Genomic DNA, 24930 nt, shown 5'->3' on the forward strand with positions numbered 1-24930 from the left:
ATGAAGCCTTATTATTAGGTATGTAAACATTTGGGATTGGTATTTCTTCTTGATGAATTGACCCTGTTGTCATTATGGAATTACCTTCTTTATCCCTAGTATAATATTCTTGGCTTTGAAATCTACCTTTATTGATAATAATATAGCCACTCCAGCTTCCTTTCAATTTAATGCTAGCATGGTGTATCTTTTCCTTTTAGCCTATTTATGCATTTATATTTACAATATTTTTCTTGTGGACAGCCTGTATAGTTGGATTTTGCTTTTTATCTGATCTATCTCTGCCTTTTAATTGGGGATTGAGTGTTTAGATGATATACTTTGATGAGGCAAATATTTGTCATATCTGTTCTTCATTTGCTTTCTCCTCGTTTTTCTGACTTCTTTATTTGAGTTTTTTAATGATTGTTTTATTTCAGTTGGGGCTTATTGACTATAATGCTTTATTTTTTATTTTTAATTCTTGTTTTTGTTTTATATTATGCATCTTTCACTTTTCACAGTCTACCGCCAAGTGATTTATACCACTTCATACATATAAGAAGCATACCATGGTATATTTCTATTGTTCCACTGCTGACCTTATTGTATTGTTCTGCATTTTACTTATATACATGTTATATACCCCATTATAAATTGCTGTTATGTTTTTAAACAGTTATATTTTTTAAAAAATAAAAGCTTTATTAAGATATAATTCACAAACATAGAAGTATCCCTTTCAAAGTATATGATTCAGGGGTTTTGAGTATTTTTTCAGAGTTGTGCAACCATCATCATCCAGTCTTAGAACATTTTCATCACCCCCAAAGGAAGCTATACCCATTAGCGTTTATTCCCCATTTTCTTTCCCCTCCCCCCAGTCCCTAGCAACCTCTTATCTGCTTTCTTTCTCTATGAATTTGTCTGTTCTGGACATTTCATATAAATGGAGCCATATGCGATGCAGTCTTTGTGACTGGCTGCTTTCACCAAGCATAATATTTACTAGGTTCATTTTGAACCTCTCCATCGCTCTGGCCTAGGATCTCTAGTTGCCTTGGTCTGCCCTGACTCTCAGCTCTGTCTCCTGAACTCAGGCGTCTTTTGGGCTCTGCCTGGGCCCCGCACCCTGCAGTCTGGCCTGGAAACTCTCTCAAGACAGTGTCCATGGCAATTGGAGGCATCATCTGATTTTCCTCGTTTCCCATCTCTCAGGGATCACTCTTCTTTTGTTGCTCGGAAGTTCAGTATCTTGAGAACTATTGTTTCATGTATTTATTTTTTTTCTGCTTCCTTTGGTTGTTTCATACGGGAAGCTAAATCCAGTACTTGCTATTCCATCCTGGCCAGACATGGAATTAGATTATGATTTTAAAAACAAAAACAAAACTATTTTTGTTAGACATAATTGTTCACTTTGTCTATATGTCCATATAGTCTTTGAATTCTTTCAATCTAAAAAAACCCAGCTTATTGCCACTTCTGACAGCCCCAGGAATTTTTGATTCATCACTTGATTTTCCAAAAAAGGAAGCATGCGTTTGGGCAAAAAAAACATTGATCTTAGAATTAAGAGACCTGAATTACCGCCTTGGCTTTGCCAATAACTGTATGAGCCTGTTTCCTTGTGTGTAAAGTGAACAGATTGGACCCAATGTGTTTTTTTCTTCCCCTCACCCCACCCCCCACCCTGTTTTTGCTATCTGTGTCCATTCACTGTGTGATCTTCTGTTTCTATTTCTCTTTTTCTGTCTCCTCTTCTTGTCTTTCTCCTCTAGGATTCACCAGGATTCAATCATGAGGACCTCTGATGTGGAAGGAGGTTCCCTGTCACTCGCGCCACCTCATTTCCTAGTCTCTGCCATGCCTCACCGTGACTCTCCCCTTCGCCTCTCTTTTGTTGCGTCATCATCTTGCTGCGTGACTCACTTGCGCAGGTACTGGCTCACCGCGTGGGCACTTGGCTTGCTGCGCAGGCACTTGGCTTGCCACACGGGCACTGGCTCACCGCGTGAACACTTGGCTTGCTGCACAGGCACTTGCCTCGCCACATGGGCACTGGCTTGCTGTGCAGACACGCTTTCTCTTCTCTTTCACCAGGAGGCCCCAGGGATTGAACCCGGGTCCTCCCATATGGTAGGTGGAGGCCCCAGCACTTGACCCACATCAACTTCCCGACCTAATGTATTTTAAGGTATCTTCTACCAGTGGCTTTAATGTTTATGATTCTAAGTGTTCAAAGTCTGCTGGAAAATGGCTATCACAGTTCTGCTGAATTCACTATTACCCATTACACTGTGTTCATTTTAATGAGGCGAGACTCTTGATCTCTTTAGTAAAATGACAATTCTAACAGTAACATGTTTTTCTTTTTCATTACATAATAAAAGAGGAAGGTGCCAGATGAGCCTTTTTTAAATTCTGAAGATCAGTTTTATTGTTTAGGAATATAGAAATGTCAGTTACAGCATTATTACCGGGCCAACAAATTAGCCAACCCAACTACCAATCAAAATTTGTTTCTTCTTGAAGGATATTTTCACAGGACACTACAACAAGCTCTAAGATGTTTCAAGATCATTTTGTTCAAATTGTACTTTCAAGGACTCATTTATATTAGCAGGGAACAAGTTGGTAATGGTTATGAATATTTATAAAACCTCCATATTTCACAGTATAACAAAGTTGATCTTCTTGGAAATGTTTTTAACACCAAGTCAGATTCTTGAGCACGTTTTATGATGTCTAAAGTTACTGCCCCCCTCGGTAGGTGGCCATCTCCCTCATCCGTTTCTGAGACTCCTTTTTGAAAAAAAAACTTTATAAAGACTTGCATTTTTAAGACTAGGCTCTGGAATTTAAAATATTATATGCAAAAAGCAGGCCCGAAGAACTCAATGTTACTGGCAAAAATGGAGTATGAGGTAAATATGATTTTGCTTAGTAACATATAATTAAGGGGTATAAAACGTGACTTTTCTATGTTTTTTGTTGTTGTTTTTGCCCAAGAAAGATCTGGGAAGATATTCTTGTCCTTGCCTTCAGGGTCCCCACAGACTATTTGGAGAAAGAGGAAGAAGAATTTATATCACAGTATGATAAAGAAAGCAACATGACCACATGATCCCCATATGAAACTTCATATAAAATTAGTATATAATTTCAAATTCACTTTTTCCTGGATTAGAGAGTTAGGACAAAAGCCTACCATGACATATCACTCCAAGCTGTTCTTTTTTCATCTTAACCTGATTGAGGTCTATGTGTGTATCTTTGATGGACTTTTTTCCTTTTTGATCCTTCTATATTGTCACCTGTTCCCCTGGGCCATTTTGAGGCTCTGGATGCGTCCCTTCAATCGTTTAACTCCCATTTCTGCTCCTTTCATCTAGACATGTATGGACTCGTAAAATACATAGAATTACTTACTCCAAAATCCTACTTACAAATGAGTCCACATTCATAAGGACTGGGAGTTAGGACTTGAACTTGTCTTTGTTAGGACGTGATGCAATCCACAATTTTGCCTCTTTCAGGTTGATGGCCTCGTTTTCCTCTACATCAAACAGCTTCTGCCGTAGGTTTTGGGGCAGGGAGGCCTCAGGCACCTCCAGACTTACATGTTCCAGCTTAGCAACCCCAGAGAAAATAGAGAATCTTTACCCTTACTTTGTATTTAAAAAGAAGGGAAAAATTTTTTTAAAAAAAATAAAAGATTAACCCAAGGAAAGGACTCTGATTGGCCCAACTTTTGAAAGGGTGCAATGACTGGCCAAGCCTGGGTACTGGTTGGCATCCCCACTTGAATCACATGGATGGAGAGGGAAGGGATAATTACCCAAAGGAAGATGAGAGGACTGTGCTCAGAAGAATCAGTTTATCACGACCTACAATCCCTACGTTCTCCAAATCCACGTGTATCCCCCTTCCCCTTGTTGCCTCCTCCCTGTGCCAGCTTCTTCAGTCTCTTTTCTGTGCTTCCAATGAACCACAATCTTTCCTTCCGCAGAGAATTTGTACTTACAGAACTGCCAGGAAAGCTCTTCCCTAGTGTTTCAAATCCAGCCCTTATATATCTTCTCTTCAGAAACGCCATTACTCACTCTCTATCTCATGTGTTCTCCTCCACCCCAGCAACATAACACTCCATTTTATGATCCCATGTATTACCTTAATAGCATCTATCACCTTCTATAGTTATTTGATTTGTTGATTATCTATCTGCCTCTTTTCAACCAGAGGGAAGATAAATCAGTCTTATTCCCTGGTTTTTTACAATGCTTAAATTAGTAGGTGCTCGCTAAATATTTGTTGATTGAGAACCTAAAGGGAGAATATCCTGGGGAGAATAAGATCATCAGATACCTATTACAAGAGATTAGGAACAAATCCATTGTGTTGGATTCATAAGAGAATAATTAGGAGTGATGCCCTCTATTTGGGCATACACTAATCTTTGACACTGAAGTTATAAATAATATCTTTGCTCTCTCAGAGGAAGTTCTGCTGAGGACCTGTTTTCAACAGTTAGTAAGTGGCAGAGTTTGGATTGAATCCTAACTCCAAACCCTGTCCTCTTGTTATGACTCTGTAGCTGTCTACCATTTAAACGCATGTTCTCTCTTTTGGGTTGTGCCCATATTTGAGGCTCCATTCTCATTTCTGAGATGTCACCTGGGTTAGGGACAGAGCTGAAAGCGAAGTTTCAGCAGGTCTAATACCTGTGCTTTGACAATTTTCTTCTGCTCCCAGCTTTCCACGGCTGCTCTAATGGCCAGCCAGGTACTGACCCAAGAATCAGTATGTTCTAGAAATAGTCTAAGAGATTCATATTTTTTTCCTAGGAGTTCAAAGTAATGGTCTTGCTTTGTGATTTTGCGCCTACCTCCCTGTCAGATGCCACAGGCAAGAACAAATCCGCCGGCCACTTCTCTGCACAGCACCTGTCAGAATCATAATATTTCAGTCACCCTTATTATCCAGGAGGTCTTATGAAGGACCACTGAGGACCAGTGTTTCCATGTGGATGCCTTTTCTGGGAGAAGGGCCAGAGCTGAGTTGCCAGCCTATGCCAAGAAAATAAGGAACAGATAGTTGGAGGAGTTTGAAGCAACGTTTTATTCCAAAGAAGGGAAAAAGGAAGAAAAACCTTAATCTGGAATTGAAGATTGGAGCAGCAGTTGAGACTAGAGTTTTCCCCAGAAGCTAGAAATAGCTTCCTTGTAGGTGATGAAATGCTAGGAAGTAAAAGAAATAAAACTGGGTAAAGTAAAGGAAGAGAGAACAATGGGCATTGAATGCCAGGGTTCTTAACCTTTTTTGTTCTGCGTACTCCTTTGCCAGTCAGGTAGAAAACTCGGACCTCTTACTAAGTCCACACTATACTGTGTATTATTTAATAAATATATCACACCCATACTAACACATCCCCATAAGGATAATGCTTTTTTGACTTTCAATTCCAGCTCATGGACCCTATGTTAAGAACCCCTGCTCTAATGTAATGATTCTTAACCTTGCCTGCCCGTCAGAATCACCTGGGGAGCTCTGAAAAGCTCAGGCCTTATTCCAGACAATCAGGATTTTTAAAGTCTCCCCAGGTGATTTCAGTGTGCATTGAAGTGTGATAACCAATGCTCAATATAGTCACTTTACAGTGGGAGAAAATTTATCAAGAGAGTGGGTACCTCTAGATGACTGTTAATTCTCTTGTGAATCCTCTTCAATTTTTCGTCCTACTACTCCTAATCAGTGGCCGTATTGCAGAGAGAATATCAAAGAACAGAAGCACATGCCTTAATAGTCTAACCATCATCCTCACCTCTTACCTCCCCCGCTCTCCGTCTCCTGTACCACAAAGCTTGTTCAACGTCCTTGATGACCAGCACACAAACTTCTTTTGACTTTCTTCTGACGTAGGCTAGCATCACAAGATTGTGCTGTCTCCTATAGAAGTTATTCCAGGAAATAACATAAAGGGTACTGATCGATTGGTGATTGATTAGTGGGCATGACCCAGATGGGTTGAGTGGGAAGGAAATTGCCTGTTTGGATGATGGGGAAGTGGGCCGAGGGGGATACTGTGTGTTCTTGGGAAGAAAACGTGTGACTGTCTGACTCAGCAGGCTTTGAGGATCCTGTAGTCCACACCCTGGATGGAGGGCAAATGCCTTGTTCAGGACTCTCAGGTCATCAGGGTGTGCTCAGGTGTATGCTCAGGTAGAGTGAGATGAAGTCTGGAGTTGGTTTAAAACTATATAAAGTCTCACTGCTGGTCTTTTCTGGACTGACTCAGCAAAACTTGCCCCATAAGGCATACATACATCACACACACACCCATCCATACCAAAAATAGCCTGAGTCCCATGGATTTTAATTCTTGCCACTGTACTTATCAGTCATCCTCATTGGCTTTTATTTTCCTCCTGCCTAGCATCAGGACTTAGATATTATTACATGATATACTCATAATTGTATGAAATAGAGACTGTCATCATCCCCATTGTACAGATAGTGAAACCAAAGTACAGAGAATATAAGGCGCTTACCCAAAGTTGCAAAGATAATGGAGCTGGGATTTAAGACTATGAAACCTGACTCCAGAGTCCCTACTGGTCACCACCGTGCTAAATAGTACCTGTGGCTCTTTTCTGTTGGACTGCCAGTTCCTTGGAGATAGTCTGCTTCCACTCTGTACCCTCTGGTTCCAGAGCAAGACCCGATACACAGAAGACACAAGGAGAGTGGTGGTTCCATTGAATTATTGACTTGCTCAAGCACAGAAGGGGGAAGGATCTGGAAGTTGGGCTTGTGAGAATTTGCAATAGCTCTCCTTGAATTGAGTTAGTGCTACTCATATTCTCTATTGATCCTGACAGTCTCCTCTCTAAAGGGGCAAAAATAACTTATAAGGAGTTAAGAAATGTAACATAGAGGACTGTATTATTATTCACCTCCCCCGAATGATGTCTGGCTTGGCAAGGTGATTTTTATTTGGTCAATAAAATGGAGTCAAAAGAAACACATTCATGCCTGGGAGAAGCTTTGAGAGCCAGCACGGGAGTTTTCTTTCCCTCTGTTCTCTTTTCCCTCCGCCTTGATTATTGGAATTTTCCCTTTAGAGGCTGTTCTGCTCCATTAGCTTGGCTCAGAGGGAAGATATGGAATGTGGGTACATGACCTGTGTTGGGAATGTAGCTTGAGTGAGCCCTAAACACCGGATGTAAGCCTTTTTGGTTTGAGGATCCTTGGTTTCTGTTTGATAACGTAGCCTATCCTGTTTAATATACCTGCATTCTGATTCTCTAGTTACCTTGCTGCTGATTTTGTGACTTGAGAAATTTAGTTTTCCCTCTTGGAACTTTTGCTTTATCAGGAGGTGAGAGTAAAGGAACACGTTGAATTAGATCATCTCTGACATGCCTCTGACAGTCTGTGTGCTGATGAAATATCCCTTGTTGGAGCTGACACTAGGCAGCTCTTTGACATCTTCTTGAGACCCAAAGTTCAGTAATTGGGGTGGATGAAGTTGTGCTATCTTCCTCTCTGTCTTGTGGCTACTTTGACAGTATAGATTTTCTGTCAGCACAAAACCATGAGGGACTGTGATCAGCCAGGTTTCAGGGTGGGGGAGAGCCACATCTTTCCCTGGGCCTAAGGCAAAAGAAAATGACATCCAGCTTTCAGTTTCCTACAATAAAATCCTGCTTTCTGGGTGAGAAGCCTGGGCTGTGGCGCCCTCTAGTGGGTGTTCCACAGCCTTTGCGTTTTCTCTTGAAGACGGAAGAAAGAGTTGGTCAGTGGGGACGGGAGCCCTGGTTCTGGTCCTCGCTCTACCGTTGACTTGCTGTGGAACCTGAGAGTACTGCATCTCTCGTGGCCTCACTTCCTTCCATGTAACATAGATTATCCACAGATACCCATGTTATACCCATTTCTCAAGTGGGCAGGACTTCTGAAATGGCTAAGTGAAGATCTCAGCAAATCCTCTCCTCAAAAAACACTGATAAATCTGAAGAAAAAAACAATGGTCAGAGTCAACAAGACTGCAAATTTAACTGAAGGCATACGTAATTGAAAAACATTAATTTTTTAAAATCACCTGGGGAAGCAGACTTGGCCCAGTGGTTAGGGCATCCGCCTACCACATGGGAGGTCTGTGGTTCAAACCCCGGGCCTCCTTGACCTGTGTGGAGCTGGCCCACGCACAGTGCTGATGTGCGCAAGGAGTGCCGTGCCATGCAGGGGTGTCCCTCTTGTAGGGGAGCCCCGCATGCAAGGAGTGCACCCCATAAGGAGAGCCGCCCAGCGTGAAAGAAAGTGCAGCCTGCCTAAGAATGGCACTGCCCACATGGAGAGCTGACACAAGATGACGCAACAAAAAGAAACACAGATTCCTGTGCCGCTGACAACAGAAGCGGACAAAGAAGAAGATGCAGCAAATAGACACAGAGAGAACAGACAACGGGGGGTGGGGAGGAGAGGAGAGAAATAAGTAAATAAATAAATCTTAAAAAAAAAAAAATCACCTGAATCTCAGGAACAGCAGTGGAAGACAGTTTTTTCAGGCCCAACTCCCCAACTCTAGCGGGGGAAGTTTTACCTAGATGAGTGGAGTAGCTGGGAGAACCAGTAGTGTCAGCAGAAAGAGGGAGTGGATTTATTTGGAGCAGAGTTTAGAATTCCATGCCAAGAGATGTGAAAACACTAGTTATTTCGGTGGCAAACAGTCATCTGGGTTTCCATGTTAAATTTCTAGCTGGTCTGTTGGTTTGTTTCTTATCCCAACTAGTATTGCAACTCCAGACTAGCTGCAACTTTGGCCTTTCATTATTGGTTGGGCAGAAAGAATATTTGAGGAATTAATGGCTGCAAATTTCCCGACTCTTATGAAAGGGATGAATATAAATGTCCAAGAAGTGTGACATACTTCAAACAGAATAAATCCTGATAGACGTCCTCTGAGATACATACTGATCAGAATGTCAAATGCCAAAGATAAAGAGATAATTCTGATTGCAGTAAGAGAAAAGAGATTTGTCACATACAAGCCAAGTTCTAGTCAGAAACCATGGAGGTGGGAAGGCCGTGGTATGATATATTTAAGGTATTGAAAGAGAAAAACTTCCAGTCAAAAATTCTTTATCTGGTGAAACTGCCCTTCAAAAATGAGGTCAGGTTTAAAATCTTCACAGATAACCAGAAAATGTGAGTTCATCAACAAGACACCTGTCCTGAAAGAATTACTGAAGGGAGTTCTGCAGGTTGAAAGGAAAAGACAGGAAGAGTGGCTTGGAGTAATGTGAAGAAATGAAGGTTATTAGTAAGGGTAACTAAAAGGGTAAATGCAAAACCCAATAGTTCTGTGTCCTTAATATACAGCTCTACTCTTTAATTCCTACAAGAAACGGAATACAACTGAACAAGAAAAAGGCATGTTTCCTGATAATGGACATGTAAAATATAAAGTGGTAAAATGGAACAAAACAACCTAAAGAGGGAAAAGAGAGGGATGTGGAAACAGAAAATGAGTATGCTAGTGAAGTTATTCAAATTAGTAGGATAACCACAAAGAAAGTATTTTTAAAATATGCAGAATCAGAAATTAAGAAGGGATCAGTCCGGTACATCACAAAAACCAACTATACAGAAAAGGAGTTTGCAATAAAGGAAAAGAAAGGGGGGGAAAAAGATATGACATTAAAAAACCAAAGAACAAAATGACTGAAGTAAGTGCTGCCTTTAAACTTCCCAATCAAAAGACATAAAGTGGCAGAATAGATTAAAGAAGCACAATCCAACTATATGTTGTTTACAAGAGACTCACTTTAGACCCAAAGACACAAATAGATTGAAAATGAAACGTTGGGGGAAGCGGCTGTGGCTCAATCCATTGGATTCCTGTCTACCATTTGGGAGGCCCTGGGTTCACGTCCCTTGTGAAGGCAAGCTGACCTATGCCTGCGGAGAGCTAATGGCTCATACCTGCAGAGAGCTGACAGAGCAAGATGACACAACAAAAGGGAGACAAGCAGACACAGAAGAACGCACAGCAGATGGACACGTGCTGCATTCAGCTCACAATAGGTTGGCTCTAAGGGAAGGCAATGCAGAAATAAAGGTAGAGACACAAGAGGGGAGACAAATCTGGGACCAGGGGACTCACAGCTTCTGGAACTGAGAGCCTCAACCCTACTTTTCCCATCGCATTTATTAGGAAACTACCAAGCAGCAGTTTGCTGTCTGAACTGAACAATTGTAACATCTAACAACTGCTACATTTAACAGGTGTAACATTTACAATAAGAAACAGGTAAACCAGTTTCCCACAACAGACACAGAGAGCAGACAGCCAGCAAGCTGCAAGGCAGGGGGGGATAAATGAATAAAATAAAATAAATAAATCTTTTAAAAAGAAAGGTTGGAAAAAGATATTCCTCGCAAATAGTAACCACAGAAGGGCCAGGGTAGCTATTCTAATATTGGACAAAATAGACATTAGGTCAAAAACTGTTATAAAGAGACAAAGAATGACACTATATATTTTTAAATGGGGCATTCCACAAAGAAGATTTAATAATCATTAATGTTTATGCACTTAACCACAGTGCCCCAAAATACATGAAGCAAACCCTGGCAAAACCGAAGAGAGAAATAAACCTCTCTACAATAAGAGTTGAAGACTTCAATACACCACTCTCATCAATATATACAACGCCTAGACAGAACATCAATAAGGAAGCAGAGAACTTGAATAATTTAACTAGTGAACTAGATCTAACAGACATATATAGAACACTGTATCCCCAAATAGCAGGATATACATTCTTCTCAAGTGCACATAGATCATTCTCCAGGATAGACCACATGTTGGATCACAAAACAAGTTTCAATAAATTTTAAAAGATTGAAATTATACAAAGCATTTTCTCTGACTGTAATGGAATAAAGCTGGAAATCAATAACAGACAGAGAACTGGAAAATGCACAAATAAATGGAAGTTAAATAACAGTCATAAACTATCCTTAGGTCAAAGAACTTGCAGGGGAAATCAGAAAATATCTTGAGACAAATGAAAATGAGAGCACAACATATCAAAACTTATAGAATGCAGTGAAGGCAGTACTTAGAGGGAAATTTATAGCCCTAAACACTTAAATTTAAAAGGAAGAAAGAGCTAAAATCAAAAACCTACATGCACACCTGGAGGTACTAGAAAAAGAACCACAAACTAATAATATTAGCACATTATTGTGAGTGTGGTTAAAAGGGGAAACTTTAGATCATATGTTACAAGAATAAATATTAAAAGATAAAACATAGGACTGTATAATACAGTGAATCCTAGTCGGCAATGATAGTTAATAGTACAAATATTCTCTCATGAATTATGACAAAATGTTAATTAAATGTGGTGGTTTAATTTGCTAGGTTGCTGAAAGGAATGTTCTGAGAAACCGGCTGGCTTTTAACAATGGGAATTTTTTAGCTTACATGCTTAGTTTTGAGCCCATGAGAATGTGCACATCAAGGCATCATCAAGGTGAAGCTTTCTACCCGAGGACCAGCTGCCAGCAATTCTTGACTCCTCTGCCACATGGCAAGGCACATGGTAACATCTGCTGGTCTCTCCCTTTTCTTCAGGGTTCTGTTGATTTCAGCTTCTTGTTTCTGTGGCTTTCTCTCTCTGTATTCATCCTGTTTATAAAGGACTCCAGGAAGAGGGTTAAGACCCATCCTGGGGCATGCCTGAACTGAAGTAACCTCATGAAAACCTACTTACAATAGGTTTACACTCATAGGAATGGATTGGCTTTAAGGACATGATTTTCTGGGGTACATACAGTTTTAAACCACCACAGGTGGTATATAGAAAAAATACACCTACTGTAAACTATGGACAATTGTTAATAGTATTATTTTAATAATATTTCATCAAGTATAACAAAGATTACTATTGTTAAAAAAAAAAAGTTCAATTGCAAAGCCACACTATCCTTAACTTTAACAAATTTTCCATAACAATGCAAGGTGTTGATGGTGAGATGGTGTGTGGGAATCCTGTATTTTATGCATAGTTATTCTGTAAACCTGCAACTTCTGTAACAACAACAACAAAAAAATTAAGTCAATTGGCCATAGGAGTGTGTGTGGGGGTGGAGGGTTATTGCTGAACTCTCAGTTTGATTCTGTCTGTCCTTATACCAGTACTACACTGTTTTGATTACTGTAGCTTTGTAATAAGTCCTCCAAATTCATTGTCTTTCTCAAGATGGTTTTGGCTGTTTGGGACCCCTTAGCATTCCATATAAATTTGTTGATTGGCTTTTCCATTTCTGCAAAGAAGGCTGTTGGAATTTGGTTGGGATTGCATTGAAGCTGTAAATCACTTTGGCTATAACTGACATCTTAATATTTAGTCTTGCAGTACATAAACACAGAATATCCTTCCATTTATTTAGGTCTTCTTTATTTTCTTTCAACAATGTTTTGTAGTTCTCTGTGTTCAGGTCCTTTGCAACCTTGAGTAAATTTAATCCTAGATATTTTGGTGCACCTCATTTTTGGAAAAAGTCTTGCTGGATATAAAATTCATCTTCGGAAATTATTTTCTTTCAACATTTTAAATATTTTATCCCAGTCCCTTTGTGCCTCCATTTCTTCATGCATTAAGAATTCAGCATTTGGGAAGCGGACTTGGCCCAATGGATAGGGCGTCCACCCACAACACGGGAGGTCCACGGTTCAAACCCCGGGCCTCCTTGACCCATGTGGAGCTGGCCCATGCTCAGTGCTGATGCGTGTAAGAAGTGCCGTGCCACACAGGGGTGTCCCCTGTGTAGGGGAGCCCCATGCACAAGGAGTGCACCCCTTAAGTAGAGCCGCCCAGAGTGAAAGAAAGTGCAGCCTGCCCAGGAATGGCGCCGCACACACAAGGAGACCTGACATAGTAAGATGATGCAACAAAAATGAGACACAGATTCCTGGTGCCACTGATAAGGATATAAGCGGTCACAGAAGAACACAGAGTGAATGGACACAGAGAGCAGACAACTGGGGGTGGGGGGAAGGGGAGAGAAATAAGTAAAAAATAAATCTTTAAAAAAAAAAGAATTCAGCATTTAATTTTATTGGGGTTCCCTTTTATGTGACATGTTGTTTTTCTCTTGCACCTTTCAGAACGCTCTCCTTGTTCTTGGCTTTTCATTTTGTCTGCAATGTATGTGGGCATGGTTCTCGATGAGTTTATCCTGTTTGGAATTCATTGAGCTTGAATATGTATGTTCATGTCTTTCACTAAATTTGGGGAGTTTTCTGCCTTTGATTTTTTGAATATTCCTTCTACCCCTTTCTCTCATTCTTCTCCAACTGGGACCTCCATAATGGGTGTGTATATTGGTATGCTTAATGGTGTCCCACAGATCTCTTAGACTCTTTACTTTTCTTCATTTTTTAAAAATTTCTGTCTGAATAATTTCTATTTTCAATGGTCTTATCTTGAAGTTCACAGGATTCTTGCTTCTACCACCTCCAATCTGTAAGGAAATCCTGTAAGGAATTTTTTATTTTAGTTATTGTGGCCTTTAACTCCAATATTGCTGTTTTGTTCCTTTTTTCTTATTTCTGTCCTTTCATTGAGAGCCATTTTGTTCATTTATAATTTTCCTAATATTCTTTTTTCCATGTTTTCCTTTAACTCATTGAGCATATTGAGGATCATTTTTTAAAAGTCTTTGTCTGGTATGTCTTTTATTGATGATATCTGAAGTTTTATTTTATTTCTTTGGCCATCACTACTTGTTTCTTTGTCTTATAATATTTTGTTATGCATTACATATTTTAATATTTTAGTGTGTTAACTCAGAAATTTAGTCCCTGGATCAAAGTTTGTATCCAGATTTCCTTTAGAACCAGGAACTAACAAAAATAAACAGTCTGTGATGGTTAGGTTAATGTGTCAACTCAGCCAGGTACTTATGCCCAGCTCTTTGGTCAAGCAAGCACTTGGCTAAATGCAATACAAGTGCATTTATGGACTTGAGTCACCATTGACTGTACTGCAGTGGTAAATCATAGATAGCTGATTACAATTACATCAATCAGGGATATTGCCATCAGCAATGAGTGACGCTTTATCCAATCAGTTGAATGCCTTAAAAGGGGAAGTGATTCCAGCACTGAGTGAGAATTTCCAAGCTTTGGACAGCGAACATCGCCCAGAACTCATCAAAGACCTTCACTGGATTTTCAGTGGAGCCCCTGGTTGCAGCCTGCCTGTGGAACCTGGATTGGTGCATCCCCACGGTTGCGTGAGAGACTCTGACAAAATCTCTTACTATTGACAGATATCTCTTGTTGATTCTGTTTCCCTAGGGAACCCTGACTGCTACACAGTCCAATGTTAAAAACAAACAAAAATAAAAACCTTTCAACAGTATTGGCTGGTGATCTTTTTCAGAGTTTAGCCTTTTACCAAGAAGATCAGCCCCAGGCAAAAGAAGGAAAGCATAGGGTCCTCACCATCTTTTCTGAGCATGTCTTGTCCATGTGCTCATGACCTTAGGAATTCCCTTGTTTACAGGGATCAGAATATCCCCTCTTCTCCCATTGAACTAGACTTCATGCCCCCTTCCAGATGCTCTATTGTATCTCTTGAACCAATCATCTTTTGCCCTGGGGCCACTTAGATTTCATTGTTTTCTACTGCTCTGGCTGTCAGCAAGCTGCTTTTGTCTGCAGGATAAGTTCTGGATAAGTGAGCCAACTAGCAGCAATTAAGAAAACAATGTATGAACTAAATGAGAATTTCAATAATGAGATAGTAAATTTTTAAAAAGTGTTCTGGTTTAGTCTTCCAGTCCTTCAACATGTAATATCCTTTCATTTAGATTGCCACCAACATAACGGACTTCCCAATATGTGCAAAGAGGTTATTCTGCTTCCCATGGGACAGGACCTGTGACCTACAAGGGCAGGCTGGCTCCATACCATGCTGGGGCGGGGCCAGAAGGGCATCATGAGCTTTTCCTACTGATTTTCTTTTTTTTTTTTTTTTTTAATTTTTTTATTTTTTATTGACTTTGTAATAATATTACATTAAAAATATATATGTGAGGTCCCATTCAACCCCACCCCCCCACCCCCCCTCTCCCCCCCCCCCAACAACACTCGTTCCCATCATCATGACACATCCATTGGATTTGGTAAGTACATCTTTGGGCACCTCTGCACCTCATATACATTGGTTCACATCATGGCCCATACTCTCCTCTATTCCATCATGTAGGCCCTGTGAGGATTTACAATGTCCGGTGATTACCTCTGAAGCACCATCCAGGGCAGCTCCATGTCCCGAAGATGCCTCCACCTCTCATCTCTTCCTGCCTTTCCCCATACCCTTTGTCCATTATGTCCACTTTTCCCAATCCAATGCCACCTCTTCTATGTGGACACTGGATTGGTTGTGTCCATTGCACCTTTATGTCAAGAGGAGGCTCAGATTCCACCTGGATGCTGGATGCAATCCTCCCATTTTCAGTTGTAATCACTCTAGGCTCCATGGTGTGGTGGTTGTCCTTCTTCACCTCCATCTTAGCTGAGTGTGGTAAGTCCAATAAATCAGATTGTAGGTGCTGGAGTCTGTTGAGGCTCAGGATCTGGCTATCACATTGTCAGTCCAGAGATTCAAATCCCCTAAATATATCTTAAACCCCAACATTAACTGCACCTCCAGCACATTAGCATGAAAGTCTTATGAAGGGAGATCCCATCTGAGTCCAGATTCATCACACATAAACACCATTTCCAAAGAGGGGCCATCTGCCCTGGTAGTTAACCCCATCGGCCGTGACCATAACTCCCATGGGTCTCTTTAGCCCTCAAAGGAACCAATATCTGGGGGTTGTATCTGCTTTATCTGTCTCTCTGACTCTGCTCAGTTGTGCATGAGGGCAAACCTTCTGCCAGCCTCCAGACTCTTTTTTAGAAACTCGTAGCCATATAAACTCATTTCTCCTTTCCATTTCCCCCTTACTTTAGGTCAAACAGCATTTTAAAGTCATGGTATTTTATGTAGACATGGATATTCTGCTGATCCGCATTGAACCTTCCGTATAAGGTCATTTTCCAGTTGCATCATCAGTTGGTAGTTGATAGTGGTCCCTCGTTGCCAGGGAGGCTCATCCCCGGGTGTCATGTCCCACGCTGGGGGGAAGGCATTGCATTTACATGCTGAGTTTGGCTTCGAGACTGGCCACATTTGAGTAACATGAAGGCTGACAGAAGGAAATTCCCAGGCACAAAGTTGCTCTAGGCCTTGTTATTATTTTGGGTTTATCAGCTCACAAGCATCCTACTGATTTTCTTGATTTGGTGCTCACCCTGTTACTGTAAACCTCCAACGGCTTTCTAGAGCTCTGAAGAAGATGATTCTGTGGGAAACAGCACCTTGGAACATCCGACACCACCATCTTGGTAGACTGGAAATCCTTTGTTGTTGTTCTTCTGGTGCAGATACTTTTTGGTCCAGCAGATCCCTGAGAGCCCAGCATGGGCCTTGGCCTTGGTTTGGCTCTGTGCATCAAGCGGAAGTTTCTGGCCTCCATCCAGCATCCACCCAGACGTATCGATCCAATGCCCCTCTTTTTTTCCTTCCATGTATGGGTATTTCTTCATCTGGCAGACCCCTGAAGGCCTAGGACAGACACCAGCCTGGTTTTTTTGTTTTTTTTTTGTTTTTTTTTTAATTCTTTGCTGTCTCTTCTTTGTGTCCATTTGCTGTGGTTTTTTCTGTATCTGCTTGTCTCCCTTTTGTTGCATCATCTTGCTGCACCAGCTCTCTGCGGTGCACGGGCCATGAGCTCTTTGTGGCCCGCTGGCCAGTTTTGCCTTCAGAAAGAGGCCCTGGAATGTGAACCCAGAGCCTCCCATATGGTAAATGGGAGCCCAACTGATTGAGCCACAGCCGCTTCCCCAACCAGCCTCAGTTTTGGCCTTTTCACCAGCAGCAGTTTCTGACCTTCCATCAGCATCTACCAATACATAAGGAGCCTGTGGACCTTTTATTTCATTTATTTTCTTTCTTCTGTGGGTGGGTGTTTCTTGGTCTGGTATACCCCTGAGGTGCCAGCATGGACATTACCCTAAGTTTTGGCCCCCTAGGCAGCAGCAACTTCTGGCCTTGAGTCAACATCAACTGGGATGTAAAAGGCCAGCGCACCTTTTATTTTTTGTTTGTGTCCTTTCTCTTGCTTGTGTTGGTTGTATAGTCAGGTGGATCCCTTGGTGACTAGTGCAGATGATAGCCTCGGTTTTAGCTGTCTTGATAGCAGTGGCTTCAGATCTCAAACCAGCAACTACAAGGAGGTAGAGCAGGCACACCTATTTTTTGTTTTGCTTTTGTTCAAGCTTCCCCCTAACAAGTTTGCAATGATTAAGAGGTCATAAGGCTTTGACTCCATTCTGATTGATTGAGCAAGATGCCTATGGGTGGAGAACAGCTTATTTACCCCCAAGAATAAGCTTTATCACAGTGGGAATGAAGCAGATAAGGACCCATCCCATCCAGCACCCCCCTTCTGCATTCCAAGATTACCCTACCTCCTCTCCCACTACCCCCCAAGCTACCCCTGAGAAAATTCACTTTTAACCACAGGCTATAGTCAAAGTCTAACCCCTCCCCTTAAGCTGATGTTTTCCTGCCTATTGATGTACTGTATAAATTCACATCTGCACCTTCCACAAGCACTGAAGTCTAATCTTCAGACCCCCTCTGTTGGGAGAGCTTCCCAATAAACTCCTGTCTGCCTCCCACTAATCCTCAGTCTCCATGTCCCATTGAGTGCCATTTCTCTAACAGTTTTCTTTCTTTCACTTTGTGTGTATATGCTTTGGGGTTTAGCAGATTGCTGATCTACCAGCACAGGCAGGGCTCTCAGTTTCAGCCCCAGTGTCAGCAGCTTTTGACTTCCCATCAGCATCTACTGAGAGACTTGAAGAAGCAGTCCCCCCCCCTCCTTTTTAGGGTGTTTTATCTGTCTGTTAATATTTATTTTTCTTTTTTCTTTCTCCCTTTCACTCTTTCTTTGTTTCCTTGTTTTTCTTTTTTCTTTCTTTTCTTGTTCTTGATATGACAGACTGAGGAGTGAGAAAATTAGATTTACCACAACACTCAGAGTAAATAGTTCTCAACTAAACATTGCAAAACATATAAAGAGATGGGAAAGAATGGCCCTAACATAAGGAAAAAGAGAATTTTATGGAAATTATTCTGGAAGAAGCTAAGTCTCTGAAATTACTAATCAAGGATCTTAGATCAAGACTCTTAAATAAGATTAACAAATGAAAGAAAAAGAGGACAAGAAACTAACAGAAACCAATAAAAAAGTATGTAAACAAAATGAGAATTTTAGTAATGAGATGGAAATTTTAAAGCAGATCACATGGAAATTCTGGAGCTGAAAAGTACAGTAAGTGGAAAATTCAAAAGTGGGGTTCAACAGCAGATTGGTGGGGGCAGAAGAAAGGATCGGTGAATTAAAGATAAGACTATTGAAATTGTCCAAGTTAAGGAGGAAAAACAAAAAAAGAATGAAAAAAATTAACAGAGCCTGAGGAACCTGTGGAACATCATGAAGCATACCAGTACATGCATCATAGGAGTCCTTGAAGGAGACAGAAAAGATATTTGAAGGCATAATGGCTAAAAACTTCCCAAACCTGATAAAAGATATGAACAAAACATCCAAGAAGCTCACCAAAGTTTCAGGATTAACACAAAGAGATCTGACCTGAGACACATTATAACCAAACTATTGAATGTCAAGGACAAAAACAGAAACTTGAAAACACAGAGAGAGAAGTGACACATCATATGCAAGGGATCCTTAATAAGATCAACATCAATTTCTCAGTAGAAATCATGGGGGTCAGAAGGCAGTGGGAGGACAGAGTTAAAGTGCTGAAAGAAAAAAGTTGTTACCCAAGAATAATATATCCAGCAAAGCTGTCCTTTGAAAATAAGGGAGAAATTATAACATTTCTGGATAAGCAAAAGCTGAGGGAGTTAATTACTACTAGACCTGCCTTACAAGGAATGCTAAAGGGAGTCCTTCATGTTGAAAGGAAAGGACACTAAACATACTTTCATCACTCAAAATTGTTTGAAGAAATAAAGATATCTAGTTTAGGTAATCATACAGGTGAATATGAATACCAGTGTTGTTGCATTTTTCGTTTGTAATGCTGTGTTTTATTTCTTATATGTATTCAAAATAAAATGCATGTAAAAGTATAAATGCTTAATACTAGGCTAACAACGTATAAAAATGTAATTTATGATAAGAACAACATGAAAGGGAGGGGTAGAAGGACATAGGAACAGAGCAGATGTAGACTAAGCTAAGTTAGTATCAAAATGAACTAATTTGTAATAGATTTAAGATGTTAAATGAATCTCCATGGTAACCATAAGGAAAATATGTTCCAAAAATTTACACAAAAGGAAATAAGTGATTCAAAATGTATCATAAAAGATCACCTCAACCAAAAAAATAAGTAGACAATGGAGGAAAGGAGGAACAAAAGAAAGTATAAGCCCTGCAAAAAGCAATTAGCAAAATGGAAGAAGTAAATCTTGCCTTATCGGCAATTACCTTCAATGTAAATGGACAGCTCTCCAATTAAAAGATAGACATTAGCAGAAGAAGATAAAGAAGCATGACCCAACCATGTGCTATTTATGAGACTTAAATGTAAAGACACAAGCCCTTTAAAAGTAAAATGAGGGGAGGCAGATATGGCTCAAACGATTAAGCTTCCACCTACCACATGGGAGGTCCCAGGTTCAGTTCCCAGTGCCTCCCAGAGAAGATGAGCAAGACAGCAAGCTGACGCAAAAAGATGACACAACAAGAGACACTAGGAAAGCATAATGAGAGACACAGCAAAGCAGGGAGCAGAGGTGGCACAAGCAATTAGGCACCTCCCTCCCACATAAGAGGTCCCAGGTTTGGTTCCCGGTGCCTCCTAAAAAGAAAACCTGCACATAACAAACAGATGCAGCAAATGCAAACAACAAGGGGGTGGAGAGAAATAAATCTTTTTTTTAAAAAGAGTGAAAGGAAAGTAAATATTCCATGCAAATAGTAGTCAAAAGAGAGCAAGGGTGGCTATACTAATATCAGAAAAAATAGACTTTCTATAAAAAACTGTTACAAGAGACAAAGACATTATATATTGATAAAAGGGTTAATCAATTCAACAAGAAGATTTAACAATTGTAAATATATATGCACCTAACTCCAGAGCACCAAAACATATGAAGCCAACATTGACCGAACTGAAGAAAGAGACACTTCTACAATAATGGTTGGAGATTTCAGCACAGGATTTTAAACACTGAATAGAACATCTAAATAGAAAAGCAATAAGAAAATAGAGGACCTGAACAACACTATATGATTCTAGAAGAAATAGAAAACCTCAACAAACCTCTAACCAGTGCAGAGATTGTATCAATAATCTAAAACCTCCCACTAAAAAAATTCCAGGACCAATCCTGCTCAAACTCTTCAAAGGTTTTAAGAGGTGGGAGCACTTCCTACTGCATTCTGTGAGGCCTGATTACCCTGATACCAAAGCCTGATAAAGGCATCACAAGGAAAGAAAATTACAGACCAATTTTCCTTATGAATATCCAGCAGCATATTAAAAAGATTATTCACTATGAAAAAGTGGGATTTAGCCCAGGAATGCAAGGGCGTGTCAACATAAGAAAATCCATCAACATTGTACACCACGTAAATAGAGCAAAGGGGGGAAATACATTATCTCAACAGAAAAGGTATTTGACAAAATCTAGCGCTCTTTATTTATGAAAAAACACTCAGAAAATTAGGAATATCTCAAAATGATAAGGACCATTTGTTAAAAACCCACAGCTAACGTAATTTTTAATATGAAAGACTTAAAGTCTTCCCCTTAAGATCAAGAACAAGACAAGGATGTCTGCTTTCACCACTGCTATTCAATGTTGTACTAGAAGTTATAACCAGAACAATTAGATAAGAAAAAAGTACCCAGATGTAGTAGTTGGCCAAAGGGAGGGTGATGCAAAATACCAGAAATCTGTTGGCTTTTATAAAGGGTTTTTATTTGGGGCAGAAGTTTACAGTTACCAGGCCATAAAGCATAAGTTACTTCCCTCACCAACGTCTGTTGCCACGTGTTGGAGTAAGATAGCTGCTGATATTCAGCCTCCTTCATCTTAAGACTCCATGGCCCCAGCTTCTTCCAATATCAGCTGTAGGCCCTCAGGCTTTCTAGGCTTTGTCTCTCTCCCGGGGCTTGATTCTTTCTGGGCTCAGGCTTGTGCCTCTCAAGGTCAGTTGTAGACTACCAGGCAAACAGTTTGTCTCTCTTCCTGGGGTCTCTGCCATGTCTGTGAAGCTGTCTCTATTCCTTTGTGTTCTTATCCTGTGTGTTTACTTCCCGGGCTCCAGCTCAAAACTCCAGCATCAAAACTCCAACTTCCCTTCTCTGTAGTATGGTTTCTCTGTGAGTCCCCACGCCGACCTACTGACGTGGCCCAATCAAAACCCTAATCATATTTAGTCATGCCCAGAGGAACAGACCAGTTTACAAACATAATACAATATCTGTTTTTGGAATTCATAAACAATATAAAACTGCCACACCAGACTGTAAGTAAAGAAGTAAAAACTATCTCTTTTTGCAGATAACATGATCTTACATCTAGAAAATTCAAAGGAATCCACAAGGGAACTACTAAAGCTAACAAATGATTTCGAGCAAGGTAACAGGGTACAGGATCAGCAAAAAAACATGTTTCTATACACTAGCAGTGAAGAATCTATAGAGGAAATTAAGAAAACAATTCCACTTAGAATAGCATCTGAAAGAATAACATATCTGGGAATAAGTTTAACTAAGGATAAGAGACTTGCACACTAAGAACTACAAAACACTGATGAAAGAAATTAAAGAATACCTAAATAAATGGCAATACTTCTCATGTTAATATATTGGGAAACTTAATAGCGAGATGTCAGTATTACCCAATGTGGTCTACAAATTTGTTGCAATTCCTACCAAAATCCCAGCAACCTTTTTTTCAGAAAAGGACAAGCTGATCCTCAAATTCATATGGAACTCCAAGGGGCCCCAAATAGCCAAAACAATTTTGAAAAAGAATAAATTTGTAGGACTCACACCTCCTGATTACAAATTGTCCTGTAAAGCTACAGTAATCAAAACAGTGTGACACTGGCATAAAGATAGATAAATGGATCAATGGAACAGAATCAAAATTCCAGATATAGCCCCACATATTCGTAGCCAATTGATTTTTGACAAGGGTGCTAAGTACATACAATGAGGAAAGAATAGGCTCTTCAAAAAATGGTATTGGGAAAAACTGGATATCCACATGCAAAAGAGTGAAGTAGGACCCTGCTGTGGTTGATTGAATTGTGTACCCCAGTTTGGACATGTTCTTGGTCTAGATCGGCATTCTGGTGGGTGTGGACCATTGTAAATAAGATCTCTTCAAAATGTCCCATCAGTTAAAGTGTAGCCCCACTGAGTCAGCTTGGGCTTTAAACTGAATTACTGGAGACCTTTATAAGGAGAGCGAAAGTCAGAGGAAGAAACCAAGAGAGATCACCATGTGACAGAAAAACCAAGGACCAAGGATCACTAGCAGCCAGCCCCAGAATGCCACAGTCTTCTGGGAGCAAGCATCACCTTGATGACACCTTGATTCTGGACTTCTAGCCTCAAAACCATGACCCAATAAATTCCCATTATTTGAGCCAAGCCATTGCATGGTATTTGTTATAGCAGCCAGGAAACCAAAACAGTCCAGGACCTCTGAAAAGTGTAACTGCTATCAGTACTGCAGGTTGGTCTGGCCCCTCTGTGTGGGGTCCTAGGATTATATCCCTAGTTACAAACTTCTCTTCAAGAAGACGGACACTCACCCTATTTATACCTCCATGCCCACCTCCTGCGTGCATACTCTCATTCTCTCTCTCTCTCTCACACAAACACAAACAGGCACACACTACACAGTATCTTTTAGATGAACAATTTCTCCACCCCCAGACTTCTTTGAGGAGAAGCCACACAGTAGCTTAAACAGGGGAGGTTTTAACACAAAGAATTATTCAACTTTGATAAAAGAGCAACTATAAGATATGAGGAAACTCTCTGTGGTTCCGAGGGTTGGAGGAGAGCACCCAAGGCAGAACTAACTTGTAAGTTCAGGCCTCACTGGGAAGGTTGGTTGAGCCCACAGGAGAGCAGAGCAGTGTGCTGGTCCAGCCAGCCTGGAGCTGTTCTGTAGTCACTGAGCAGGCAGAGGCTTGCTGGAGTGCAGGCGGGAAGCCAGCTGTGAGCAACTAGTGGCATGGGCCATGGGAGGCAAGGGGAGGGGGGGACCCTCCTTGCTGCAGATGGGCCACTTGGGGTCAAGCAGACGCAATTGGGTCTAGAGAGCCAGAGGCTTTTGAGTACTGGTTTCCCTGTCAAGAAGGTTGCAGAAAGGTTATTTATCACCAAACAGAGGCTGCAAGATTGCTGAGGTACCGAGCATTCTGGGCTCAGACCAAGCTCACGCCCACACTGCTGACATCCCACCCCTCTTCTCACTCCCAGCCACAATTACAGGATAAGCCTGGGTCTCTTGCAAGGTCCTTCCAGCACCCTCTCCTGAGAAAGCTTAACTTCGCGCTCACCTTAAAGGAGAAATGTTGAGAGAAACTCCCATCATTAATCACAGAGCATTTGCAACTGAGAGGCAGTAAATTGACAACTGGCAGAGATCGCCTCTCGCACTGTAATATTAAGAGTGATACTGGGAGAGTGGGGTGTCCTCTGCCTCTCTGTGTGAAGGGAGCTTTCTCCAGCCTGGGTTCCTGGCTCGTGAACAGTAGTGAGGGGTTGGGGGTCGAACTGCCCTGCTCCCCAGTTGGGGTCTCTGGAGTTCCTTGGGCAAGTATAGTTTCTATATCTGTTTTTATTTTTTCTTTCTTCCATTACAGGGCCAACCAAAACCTAGACCTGGAGACCTGATTGAGATTTTTCGAATTGGCTATGAGCACTGGGCCATCTACGTGGAAGATGATTGTGTGGTCCATCTGGCTCCCCCGAGTAAGAGTGGATACTCTATTGAAATATTGATACTCAAGTTAGCAGAGTCTGTAGAAGTACAGTTAACTATTGTGTTCTTCACCTTCTTTAGCAATAAAGCACCCCGAAGCTTTACTGGCCCTTTATTAACTGTGTGACAGAACCTGGGCTCTGTTCCTACGCAGCCTGGCACTAAGAGACATGCACATGTAAAAAATGTCCCCCAATTTACCCAACCTTCTAGACCACCTTTTCTTTTAAACTTGAAATTCAGAAACTTGAGTCTCCCTCCTGTACTGGAGTACCCTTTACAGTACTCCAGAACCCTTCCTCCTGTTTCTGAGGATTCCTGGAAGAGGTGAGAAGGTCTGCCTGCTCTGCTTGTCACTTAATACACATTGTCCCAAGATGCTGCTTCCAGCATCCTGATCGCCTCTGGGGGTCTCCCACTGAGTCTCCTCCAGGTCCAATCTGCTCCCGTCTGCTTCACCCTAACTATAGATGAATCCTCCTGTCATTTCTCAAGGCAGAGACTAAACTAGTGGTTAATCAAATTTTAATGGAGATTTGATGGGGAGGAGGTAGTGATAACAGAGGAAAATTACAGTATAAATAACTTCAAGGGGTTGGAGATCTAGAGCCACTGGTTACAGCGATTGCCTCAGGAGATGGGAACGGGTGTGGCGGATGGGCAGTGGGGCCCACAGGGCTGGGAGATGAGGAGGAAGGAGGACTCTTTGATACCTTTTGAATTTTGTGTCCTATACAGTTATCTCCCATGTAAAATTAAATTGCAG

General features: G+C 41.1%; 1 protein-coding gene across 3 annotated transcripts in view; it reads left to right on the forward strand.

Moving 5' to 3' along the window:
• The window catches only part of PLAAT5 (phospholipase A and acyltransferase 5), a 40166-nt gene that overhangs the window by 9476 nt on the left and 5760 nt on the right, over positions 1-24930 (forward strand). For 2 of the 3 annotated variants that reach the window (XM_058305276.2, XM_071217973.1), the window contains exon 4: positions 24046-24154. In XM_058305276.2, the coding sequence (XP_058161259.1) occupies positions 24046-24154 (109 nt within the window). Of the gene's footprint in view, positions 1-24045; positions 24161-24930 lie in introns of all 3 variants that reach the window. The other variant, XM_071217972.1, reaches the window with a different exon arrangement.

This window comes from Dasypus novemcinctus, chromosome 10, assembly GCF_030445035.2.
Source record: "Dasypus novemcinctus isolate mDasNov1 chromosome 10, mDasNov1.1.hap2, whole genome shotgun sequence".
Lineage (NCBI taxonomy): Eukaryota > Metazoa > Chordata > Mammalia > Cingulata > Dasypodidae > Dasypus > Dasypus novemcinctus.